Here is a 12,061-nt window from a genome sequence, read left to right on the forward strand (position 1 = left end):
TCTAACATTATCTTACATAACATACTCTTTAACATGATATTTGCAACTCTTACGGGCCTCAGGTTCGTCTCTGCCTTCTCTTATTTGTTTGTACAGTATTTATTTGTACAGTATCTGTTTCTTCCTCACGTCTCTGGTCCTTTACTGCGTATCTCTTTGGTGTGGCTCGGGGCGAACCGGTTCTTTGTTTGTTTGTTTTTAAATTAATTAAAAAAGCAGCCGGGTTGTCAGCTGAGTGTTTTAGCTTCGGGTCGGCACTGCTCGTCTCTGTCGGCCTCCGACTGAACGAGCCCCTTCAGGAAGATGCAGAAAGCAGGAATGCCGAGCGGAGCTCCACTAATCTGATTTGTTCAGTGTGGTTGACTCTGGAGCCGCTGTGGGAAAATACTTCTGGAAGACCTGAGGAGCCACAGAGCCGCTCCTCACCAGGACCACGCCGTGTGCAGCTTCACACGCACCACGCACACGGGCCTTTTTTCTTTTTTGCTCCTCCCAGACGCAGCGCTGAAGGTTCAGCTCGGAGGACTCGGTCATTCCTCCTCAGCCATGCAGCGGCTCACCACGACCTACGAGACCTTACCTTTGACGCAGGTGAGCGCAGTGGCTGCTGGTCTTTCTCTGATGGATTATGCACATTTTCACCAATTTATATGTATTCTTTTTATGCGTTTCTGGAACTCTTGAGTTGACTTTTTCCTTTTTGTTTAAATTGTACTATTTGTTCATGATAATGTTGCTGGGGGGGGGTTCGGGGTTTAAAAAAAAGTTTTTAAAAAGAAAAAAACAGGGAATCACTTTAAAAAACAACCTATTTTTCTGCTCGAAAACTAAAAGTGTGTGTCTCTGCAGCCACTAGGGCTGTTTAATAATGTTGTGTTACAATAAGAGGAACACATGTGAGATGTTCAGATGTGTAAATATCAGTCTACATGTTTCTGGTTCAGAGGAAATGAAGATGACACAGAAAGAAATGAAAAGGTTTCAGGTCCAACTCTAAAAAAATGACTTTCAGGATGATTATTAGTTTGAAATGAAGCAGCTGTGAAGTCACAACTCTAACAAACCATAACACAACATGTGAACATTCAACACGTGAACTTTCTCTCTGTAAAGGTTGACTTTGATAAGCAGAACAAAGTTACAGAGGGTTTAGAACAGAGAACCATTGGGGCTATTGGGCCCCAATGAGTCCTCCATTGGAGCCCAATAGCCCCAATGGCCCCAATGAGTCCTCCATTGGTGCCATTGGCGCTATTTGAATTTTCTCATAAAGCAAACCATATATTTCACTTGTATATTACTTATTGTGTTCAATAAATCCAAATTCAGCAGTGTTTGGCTTTTACTTTCATAAAACAAGCTATGATTTATCATTTTATGTTACAAATGTTAAAGCCTGTTTTTTTCTGGAAGGGTTCCTGTTCTTCCAGTCGTCTCAGTGTCAACAAGAAGTCCTGGAGCTCCGTCCTCAAGATGATCCCTCACACGTGCAAGTTCTGTAAGTACATTTAAAGTTACGCAATTCATTTATTTTATTAGTTTATTACGTCTCACTTTAGATTTTATAACGTATTGAATTCATCTTTAATATTCTGTGAATGCAGACGATACAAAAGAACCACGCTGTGCAACACAAGTGGTGTTTGGGGAAAACGCTTCAAGCGTTATTTGTTCTGCTTGTCACTGTTTGTGTTGTTTGTAAGTAATTAGTGATTAATAATTTGTTAATTAATTTGTAATTAGTGACGCTTGAAAAAAGATGTTAACCTTTTTTTTGGAGAAGTTTTGAGGAAATAGAAGAAGAAGAAGAAAAAGCCAACAGGAAGTAAAGTCCGAGTTAAAGTCTGACTGGTAAAGTAAAGCTTGACTAGGAAAGACGGACTCATAAAGCCTAACTTAAAGCCTGACTGTTAAGCCTGACTATTAAAGCCTGACTAGTAAAGCCTGACTTAAAGCCTGACTGGTAAAGCCTGATTTAAAGCCTGACTAGTAAAGCCTGACTAGTAAAGCCTGACTTAAAGCCTAACTGGTAAAGCCTGGCTCATAAAGCCTAACTTAAAGCCTGACTGTTATGCCTGACTATTAAAGCCTGACTAGTAAAGCCTGACTTAAAGCCTGACTGGTAAAGCCTGATTTAAAGCCTGACTAGTAAAGCCTGACTATTAAAGCCTGACTAGTAAAGCCTGACTTTAAGCCTGACTTAAAGTCTGACTAGTAAAGCCTGACTTTAAAGCCTGACTCATAAAGTCTGACCTAAAGCCTGACTTAAAGCCTGACTTTAAAGCCTGACACATAAAGTCTGACCTAAAGCCTGACTTTAAAGCCTGACTAGTAAAGCCTGACTTAAAGCCTGACTTAAAGTACCCCCCTCCCCTCCAGTCCCTCTGGTTCTGGTGGGGCTGCTGGTGTTCTCCGTCACCGGGCTCTTCGGGGACCCGCTGAACGAGTGCCTGCAGGACGCCGACTACGGCGAGCTGCTGGACCTGGCGGCCCGAGGCCTCCCGGCCTCCAGGAGCCCTCGCCACGTGGCCGTCATCGGCGGGGGCGTCGCCGGACTGACCGCCGCCAAGCTTCTAGAAGACGCCGGACACAAGGTAACAAGAGGGGCGGAGGCCGTTGGGTCACCTGAGCGACCTGGAGGTGTGAAGGTGTGTGACTGGTTTGTGGACCACAAGGTGACCATCGTGGAGGCCAGCGGCCGCGTCGGAGGCCGGGTGGAGACGGTCCGGAGAGGAGGCTGGTACGCGGAGGTGGGCGCCATGAGGATCCCCAGCTTCCACAGGTGAGTCCACTGCTCCAGTGCTGCAGGGGTTTAGTACCGGACCTGAAGGGGCGGGGCTTAACCCGGTGAAAACTGTGGAACCACGTTGTCTCCAGACCTCTTTTCCCTGTTTGAGTCGTCGTAGGAACCCCAAATTAATTCCAATACTTGTGTTTATTGTTTGTATTTGTTCAGCAAAGTCTTGAAAAAAATGTATATCTGCAAAAAAAATCCCTTTTAAAAGACATTTTGATGGTAACTATGAACATCCAGCATGATATGAGCCAGATTCCCCAAAAAAGCCTCCTGGAGCGTCAAAAAGACACCTTTATGGAAAGATTAGGACCTAAAGAATCAGAATCTGCAACAGAAATCACAATAAAACTAAGTCTTGGTCTGTTAGGAAGAAGTTTCAGTCAAAAAACTGAGTCGTTCGGTTGAAAAATGGATCAATTACATATTTTAAGCCAAAAGATTGTCTGAATGGGGCATGCTGGGTATTAGAATGAGCAGCGTCCAGTCTGCTTCTCTAGTGTCAACATACTGATAAACAGGTGTGTGTGTGTGTGTGTGTGTGTGTGTGTGTGTGTGTGTGTGTGTGTGACTAAAGTTCCCTTGAGAACCGACACAACTACAGCTGCATCGCTGTGTTTACTGACCTCGCTAACATCACCTGAACTTCACTAGACATGAATATGAAAAGCATCTACAGACATTTTAGATTTATATTATCATAAATAATGTTATTTTTTATGAATTGGATATTCATTTTGATGCGTATGCAGAAAAACTCTAACACAGCAGTTGTTTTTTCAAGTTAAGATTAGAAAAGATGATGAAATACTTCATTGAGTGACTTAAGGACAGTGAACACCCAGTACGACTCCCCCAGGGGACACACAGGGTTTACAGACGAGGGGAAGATAGCGAGACACAAACGATGAGGGCAGCACAGGTGACGACAATCAGGAGACACACACGCACTATCAGAAACAAGGCATGCAGGGACAGGAAGTGCGCGGACACACAGGACAAACTTCAAAATAAAACGGGAACCCAGAAAAACCCGAACCGCGACATTGTTGCTAGCTAACGATCTCAATACTTCATCCGAAAAAGAACAAAGTGAATGATCTCTTCCGTGTTTTCCGCAGGATTCTGCTTTCCTTCGCCTCCAAGTTCCACATCCCGCTGAACGACTTCGTCCAGGACGACGGCAACACCTACTACCTGATCAACGGCGTGCGGCAGAAGACCGGCGCCGTGGGGAACAACCCCGACGTGCTGAACTACAGCCTGAGGGCCGGCGAGAGGGGGAAGTCGGCCGCGGAGCTCTTCAGGCAGACGCTCTGGAAGGTTTGTGCGTAACAATCTGTGGTTGTGTAGTTGTTGTGCTTTCCTTCATGTGTGACGGTGACCTGCGTTGCAGGTGCAGGACGACCTCAAGGCCCTCGGCTGCAGCGCCATGATGGACAAATACGACTCCTACACAGTGAAGGTCTGCGTCCAGACGCCCACGCTCGTGGAGTTTGAATCTGAGTATTTTATTTTGACAGTTCATGTTTGCTTGCCGGCAGGAATACCTGGTGAAGGTGGGCAACCTGAGCCGAGGAGCCTTGAGGATGATCGGAGACGTCCTGAACGAAAACAGCCTCTTCTACATGTCGCTGATCGAGATGCTGTACATCCAGTCAGACATCAGCGACAGCACACAGTGAGACATGTTGAGGCTGCATTCTCTCTCCTGACCACCAGGGGGCGACTCCTCTGGTTGTATAGAAGTCTATGCTTCATGTGTTAAAGCTGCATTCTCTCTCCTGACCACCAGGGGGCGACTCCTCTGGTTGTATAGAAGCCTATACTTTATGTGTTAAAGCTGCATTCTCTCTCCTGACCACCAGGGGGCGACTCCTCTGGTTGTATAGAAGTCTATGCTTCATGTGTTAAAGCTGCATTCTCTCTCCTGACCACCAGGGGGCGACTCCTCTGGTTGTATAGAAGTCTATGCTTCATGTGTTCCAGGTACTTTGAGGTGACGGGTGGTTTCGATCGCCTCCCGCTGGCGCTCCACCAGGCGTTGAACGCCACCACCCTCTTCAACTGCAAGGTGAAGCGGATCAACCAAACGGGCGGCGGCGGCGTGACGGTGACGTACCAGGACGGCTCCGACGCCGGCTCCCTGGTGGAGCTGACGGCGGACTTCGCCCTGGTCACGGCCTCGGCCAAGGCCTCCGTCTTCATCGACTTCCAGCCGCCGCTCTCCGCGGACAAGATGGAGGCCCTGCGCTCGGTCCACTACACCAGCTCCACCAAGGTCTTCCTCAGCTTCGCGGAGCGGTTCTGGGAGAGCGAGGGCATCCGGGGCGGGAAGAGCATCACGGACCGGCCGTCCCGCTTCATCGTCTACCCGAGCCACGGCTTCCCCGGCACGGCGGCGGGCGCGCTGCTGGCGTCCTACACCTGCTCGGACGACTCCACCCTCTTCCAGGGCATGGGCGAGGACGAGCTGATGGCCACGGTGCTGGAGGACCTGGTGAAGGTCCACGGGGAGCACATCCGGGCCCTGTGGACGGGCGGCCTGGTGAAGAAGTGGGGCCTGGACCCGTACAGCCTGGGCGCCTTCGCCCTGTTCACGCCCTACCAGCAGGGCCACTACGCCAAGGAGCTGTTCCAGGGCGAGGGCCGGGTCCACTTCGCCGGGGAGCACACGGCCACGCCCCACGGCTGGATCGAGACCGCCATGAAGTCGGCGATCCGGGCCGCCAAGAATATTAACGACCTCGCCGTGTAGGAGTCCGACTCGTGAGGTTCTGGCGTATCCGGGGATGTGAACCGTGTGTTTGGACGTATTTATTGAGTTTTGCTGATCCCGAAACTTTTATTTAGAGTCCTGTTTATTCTGCTGATTGTTTTTTTTAAAATAAATGTTATTTAAAAAAAAGAGGTGAGTCCGATTTGTTTTTGTCCAAAATGCCAGAATATTCAGAATACCGAGTTAATTTATGTAATTATTCAATCAACGCTTTGCTCGACAATGACTCAAGTGAATAAATTAGTTATTTTAGTTTTTTTTATGCTTTTGCTAAATAAAGATGCATTTTTACACTCAAGCAGTACAAACTATTTGAAGACATGCCGCCTACAAAAAGTAGATTTGCGATAGAAATAATGAAGGACGGGACATGTTTTTTGGGACATGATTGACGTCTGGAGTGAAGATGCAGAAAGCAGGAATGCCGAGCGGAGCTCCACTAATCTGATTTGTTCAGTGTGGTTGACTCTGGAGCCGCTGTGGGAAAATACTTCTGGAAGACCTGGGGAGCCACACAGCCGCTCCTCACCAGGACCACGCCATGTGCAGCTTCACACGCACCACGTGGGGGCGGGGCCACCAGAAGGGGGCGGGGCTTCACCTCCCCATAGCCGAATTATTCCCCCTTTTCCCCCCATTCAAGTACACGAAGCATCAGCCAGGATGGAGATCATGAGTCACTTTACTAATGTCACATTACAGGAAAACTCACACGGCACATGATCTGCATCGATACAAAACATTTCACTGATGTCGTCACACGGGTCCGGACGCCATCTTTTAGTCCTCCTCCTCCTCGTCAGTGGGCGCCCTTCTGCACCATCTGCGTGAAGCGGTTGGTGATGCTCAGCGTGGTGTCGATGAAGCGCTCCACGCAGCTCACCAGGCAGGTCTCGGTGCGCTGGTCCAGCCGGGAGCCCGGGCTGTCCACGCACTTGTCCCAGCAGACGTCCGTGAAGGTGTGCACCTGCAGCGCGCCGTTTAAATAAAGGTTATTCAATGACCTCGCGCGGTGGACGCGTCTCGGTGACTCGGCAGGTCGCCGGGTGGAGGATGAGACTGTGACGAGGAGTTCATGTGGATATGGAAAGAAACTTTAAAGTGTTCTATTTGAGGATGGAATATGGTAGAATCCTTTATGTATGTATGTATGTATGTATGTATGTATGTATGTATGTATGTATGTATGTATGTCCATATATGCATGTATGTGTGTATATACGCAAACACACACACACACACAGTTCATATACATTATATAAATAACATATATAGTCATATGTTCATTATATATATATATATATATATATATATATATATATATATATATATATATATTACACACATAGAATATGTGTGTAGGTATACATCTGTCATATATTTGGGTATTTTAACACACACAAACTGACCGTAGTACTTTACTGGGACAAAATAATTCATGTAATACTCGCTGATAACAGTAATATTAATAATAACACTTATAAGCAGCGTTCTAATGGGCCGGTTCGCTTCCAGCCCGTTGATGAACTCATCCTGTTGCATAAATAAACCTTCACGCGTGGCTCGCGGCTCGTGGCTCGTGGCGCGCGCCGCCCTCTGCACGCGGCTCGCGGCCTCGCGGCTCTCAGGTGGAACACACACCTGAGCCTGGAACTGCGCCTTCTGCTGCTCGATCGCGATCATGCGCTGCAGCTCCGTCGCCTCCGCTTTCTCCGACGCGCTGAAGTTCTCGAAGCCGTCCATCGCGTCCAGCACGCGGTCGCAGCACACCGGGGTCCTGCGCGTCGAGACGCCGCCGAGAGGAGCTGACCTTCGGCTTCGGGCTCCGTCGTAACACCGCTGATCTCCGGCTTCCCGTCTTGTGACGTAGGCAAATCGACATAGAAAAACGTGACACAGGAAGTGACGCTTGCAAAGAGGTTTTATACCTAACAGGAGGCCCCTCACATGAGAGAAAGAGTTGCCCTAAAGTTTATACAAGCATAATTTAGGGAGAATATATGTAATGTATTTAGTAATGTAATTGTTTAATTCATATTTCATTGGTTTTTCATTTTTGTGACTCATGTCTGATTATTATTGTTTCATTTTCTCTCACTTAAATGTACTCAATTGCACTTTACACGGTAAAACAAAAACAATTAAAGCAATATCAATACAAACAAGGCAGATAGGCGAAATTAAAATTAACAATTATCCACATTAGAAGTTTTTAATAAAAACATAACACAAGCACAAAATAACACATATCACAGACATAAAATAATGTCTCATATAGTAATAGAAATCATTTAAAAGAGAATTGTGTCAGTTTGTAAAAACTGAAATGATGACATTTACATTTTATTTATTTTAATTTATAAAATAATATCAAGTGGGAGTTGTGTTATTTTTAACAATAAACAATATCAACTGACTTAATTGGACATTCTCCCGCTGTGTAAATATAAACCAACTGTCGTACTACCGAAATGAAATGTGCTCGCTCATCTTCTCAAACATCCACGATCTTTGTGCCGCAGACGAAGGAGCAACCACATCCGGGTAACTGCGGTTGACCTTGGTTGGTTTATCATCATGGCGGCCATCGTTCGGTTGAGTTCTGTTTGTCGCAGAGGAGTCAAACGTGAGTATTCGGTCTGTTTGCAGCTTTTCTTTTGAGAGCATATTTCTTACTTTCAGTTGGTGTTTGACACGCGTACGTCACTGGCTCGTTGACTTAATTCTCTCACGCGGTTTAACAGACATTTCCAGTTGTGATGACGACCGACCTGTAAGCCAAACCCCGGTCAGGAATGTGTGAATTATAAGTAAACACGCTTTTCTGGTGAAACACGACACGGTAACGTTGTAAACGGACGTGTGTGTGAGGTGACGTGACTTCGTCTTTAATTCGGCTCACGTCAGACAAGCCGAAGAGCTGTGAACGTGTTCCAGGTGAAGTTCATGTGAGGTTAAGAGCAGCTCGCCACCGCCCTCCTTCGACTGCTTGCGTGTTATATTACACTGAATTACAATGCGGTCTGGTTTTTAACCCAATGTTACTGCTGTTGGAGGAAAATAGTTGTGTATGTATATTATTGTGACAGAACAATATAGACACTTCATGTCAATATGTTGACATCTCTATCTTTTTGTTGTAATGTACTTTGATGTACTTTGTGATGTGCTTTGATGTACTATTGTCCTCCTCAGCTCTGTTCTACCAGACCAGCTTGTTGTCCCGGCCGCTGGTCGTCCCTCACACGAACCAGGAGACGTCTCACCAGCTGACGGCCAGCATCCATGCCTCACCGGCGCTCAGCGGTCAGTATGACACACAGAAGTACACAGAAGTACACGCAGTACGAGTACACACACACTATGAGTAGGAGTACACACAGTACAACAGCGCTGGTGGTTTTCATGGTCCAGATTTAGCAGCTTGAACGCTGCAGTCTGCCACCAGCTGTGAGCTACTGGTCTGCCACCAGCTGTGAGCTACTGGTCTGCCACCAGCTGTGAGCTACTGGTCTGCCACCAGCTGTGAGCTACTGGTCTGCCACCAGCTGTGAGCTACTGGTCTGCCACCAGCTGTGAGCTACTGGTCTGCCACCAGCTGTGAGCTACTGGTCTGGTTACTGGTGTAGATGCAGCACCAGAAGGGAGGCGTCCTTCTCTAGTAACCAGACACTTCTGTGTTCTACCAGGTCGACCACGTCGTCGTTCACGTAAAATGTGTTTTACTTGTTTTTGAGAAGTATGAAGAAAAATAAAACCATGATTAAGCTAAAAAAACAAACAAAATAAACTGTGACAATCTGTTAAAGGATCAACCAAATGTGAACATATACAAAATAGTGATTTCTAAATTAAATACTAATTAAATAAGTAAAACCACATACTTGTGGTATTTTTCATTTCTGCTTTCTTTGATAATAATAATTCAGCTTTAAAGGCGCTTTTATTTAATTGTGTGTGTGAGTCAAACCGGCTGCTGGGAGCGTTTCATGCTCTGCTTTTAATTTCTGGTTTGAAAGTCAAATGATGGAAAACAAACGAGCAATGAGGAAATGCACAACAACGACAACAACAACGATGATGATGATGTGCTCACTGTCCCTCCCGCCCTGCAGCTGGCGCCGCCTCCAAGGCTGCCTCTCTGCACTGGACAGCGGAGCGAGCGCTGAGCGTGGCGCTGCTGGCCATGGGGCCCGTGGCGTACCTCCACCCCTGTGCCGCCATCGACTACTCGCTGGCGGCCGCCCTCACCCTGCACGGCCACTGGTGAGAACACACACGTGTAGATTGTATGTTCCATCCAACGTATGGAGGCGGCACGCTGCCCTGCATGTACTAACCCAGCTGTCACGTGTTGACGTCCGGATTCCTCGGCAGTGACACAGAAACCTGTTTCCTCTGATGGCGGCGAGGCCACAGGAAGTCCTCTTCATGTGTGTTCTTGTTCTTGTGTATTTGCTCTGTAAACAGTTCCTCCGTGAAGGTTATGAAGTTCAGATTTAGTTCAAAAAGTTTCACAGAAAACTTAATGGTCATTTTATTAAACATTGGAAAGAAAGATAAATTATCTTTTATTAATCCCCTTGAAGAAATTCTTCTCTGCATTTGACCCTTCAGGGGTTAAGGAGCAGAGGAGCTCCTCCTGCTGGTTCTCCGTTAGCTAGCGGTGCTGCTAAGGTCACTAGCTCTCCTCCTGCTGGTTCTCCGTTAGCTAGCGGTGCTGCTAAGGTCACTAGCTCTCCTCCTGCTGGTTCTCCGTTAGCTAGCGGTGCTGCTAAGGTCACTAGCTCTCCTCCTGCTGGTTCTCCGTTAGCTAGCGGTGCTGCTAACGTCACTAGCTCTCCTCCTGCTGGTTCTCCGTTAGCTAGCGGTGCTGCTAACGTCACTAGCTCTCCTCCTGCTGGTTCTCCGTTAGCTAGCGGTGCTGCTAACGTCACTAGCTCTCCTCCTGCTGGTTCTCCGTTAGCTAGCGGTGCTGCTAACGTCACTAGCTCTCCTCCTGCTGGTTCTCCGTTAGCTAGCGGTGCTGCTAACGTCACTAGCTCTCCTCCTGCTGGTTCTCCGTTAGCTAGCGGTGCTGCTAACGTCCCTAGCTCTCCTCCTGTTGTTCTAAAACACTGAATAGTTGTTTTTACAAAGTCACATGATCAGAGTCTAGAGAAGCGTCCTGATCACATGATCTACTGGATGCTGGAGGATAAAACTTTATTCGCACTCTGGCGGTGGACGTGACGCTGTGGTCTCTCGTCCTCGCAGGGGGTTCGGTCAGGTGCTGACGGACTACGTTCACGGGGACGCCAAGATCAAGATGGCCAACGCCGGCCTCTTCGTCCTGTCCACCGTCACCTTCGCCGGCCTCTGCTACTTCAACTACAACGACGTGGGCATCTGCAAAGCCGTCGCGCTGCTGTGGAGCAAATGAACCGGACCGCAGGGGTTTTTTGTAGAAAAGAAATTCTTGGTGTCACTCTGTAAATTCTTATAAATATATCATTTTTGACAATATAAACACAAAAGTGTCATTGTAGCAGTTTGTTGCTCAAAAACATCTCGTTGCTTCACGTCCAGTCACAAATACACGATATAAAGACAAACAGGCAAAACTACGACTCAGAGCGTAAATTATTTATTTCTTGTTCGGGGGGTTTTCAATTTTTTTTTTTTCTGATTTCTTCAATCATTTTGTTTCGATCACAATGTACATATTATTATTTTATGGGCCATAACGGCGTCTCCCATCAAACCTCCAGTTGTGCTTTATGTGTGAATCACAAGCTCCGCCCACTTTGAGGAGCAGACTGCAAATTATAAAAAAATAACTCATTTCTGAAAGCGTTAGAAATGGACTTTTACTTTGAAAATCTAAGTTGATTTCAGGCCCTTTTTTTTTTTTTTGCTGATCGTGTCGCCGGCGTCTGTGATCTCTGAACTCGTAATATATAAATTATACACGGCTTGCATGCAGCTTTTATTTTTGTATCTGGTAAAGAGCTGATTCAGTAAATGTTCATGACGGCTTTGAAGAAAAGAAAAGGAAGTTTGTTGTTTGTCTGTTTCCGTCTTCAGTAATTGTTCCTTTTTGTAATTTCTGTTCCATTTTAACGTCTTTTCAGATTAAAAACGCACAAAAGAAATAATTGCACTGTCCCTGCCTCGGCGCAATAAAGTTGGCTTTACGGATTCTTTTCATATTTATTTAATACGTTTTTATGATTAAACCATTTACATGGAGATGCTGTCGAGTTCTGGGAGGTTAAAGGTTAAATCTGTTTTATTCAATGGAGTCTGGTTTGAGAGAAACACGGACACAGACGCTTCTCTTTTTCATATATTATGTGTACATGTATATATTATACACACATATATTAGTTTTCTAAGTCTAATTATTCTCTCCATTGTCTTTTTAATGCTTTTATTTTGTAGAAAAATCCTCTTAAATGTTTTTTAGTTGAAACCAGAAAGATGAAGAAGAAGAGATGAAATCATTT

General features: G+C 46.3%; 3 protein-coding genes across 3 annotated transcripts; 2 read left to right on the plus strand and 1 right to left on the minus strand.

The window, feature by feature from the left end:
• Window positions 1-546: 546 nt before the first annotated feature.
• On the plus strand, window positions 547-5,552 carry il4i1 (interleukin 4 induced 1). The gene is made up of 8 exons (XM_068585330.1): window positions 547-591; window positions 1,414-1,498; window positions 2,380-2,594; window positions 2,676-2,782; window positions 3,916-4,117; window positions 4,191-4,259; window positions 4,339-4,475; window positions 4,784-5,552. Exons 1-8 carry the CDS (start codon window positions 547-549, stop codon window positions 5,550-5,552), a joined length of 1,629 nt encoding a protein of 542 aa, XP_068441431.1.
• A 685-nt stretch (window positions 5,553-6,237) lies between these two features.
• On the minus strand, window positions 6,238-7,447 carry timm8b (translocase of inner mitochondrial membrane 8 homolog B (yeast)). Its single transcript, XM_068585358.1, has 2 exons — window positions 7,215-7,447; window positions 6,238-6,540 (listed from the first exon to the last, which is right to left on the minus strand). The coding sequence occupies exons 1-2, from the start codon at window positions 7,314-7,316 to the stop codon at window positions 6,373-6,375; spliced, it is 270 nt and encodes an 89-aa protein (XP_068441459.1). The 5' UTR covers window positions 7,317-7,447; the 3' UTR covers window positions 6,238-6,372.
• A 648-nt stretch (window positions 7,448-8,095) lies between these two features.
• On the plus strand, window positions 8,096-11,753 carry LOC137790818 (succinate dehydrogenase [ubiquinone] cytochrome b small subunit B, mitochondrial-like). The gene is made up of 4 exons (XM_068585357.1): window positions 8,096-8,199; window positions 8,769-8,879; window positions 9,689-9,839; window positions 10,830-11,753. The coding sequence occupies exons 1-4, from the start codon at window positions 8,151-8,153 to the stop codon at window positions 10,993-10,995; spliced, it is 477 nt and encodes a 158-aa protein (XP_068441458.1). The 5' UTR covers window positions 8,096-8,150; the 3' UTR covers window positions 10,996-11,753.
• Window positions 11,754-12,061: the final 308 nt, after the last annotated feature.

Source organism: Clinocottus analis, unplaced genomic scaffold, assembly GCF_023055335.1.
Source record: "Clinocottus analis isolate CAN_PGR_092001 unplaced genomic scaffold, fCliAna1.0.p SCAF_2, whole genome shotgun sequence".
Lineage (NCBI taxonomy): Eukaryota > Metazoa > Chordata > Actinopteri > Perciformes > Cottidae > Clinocottus > Clinocottus analis.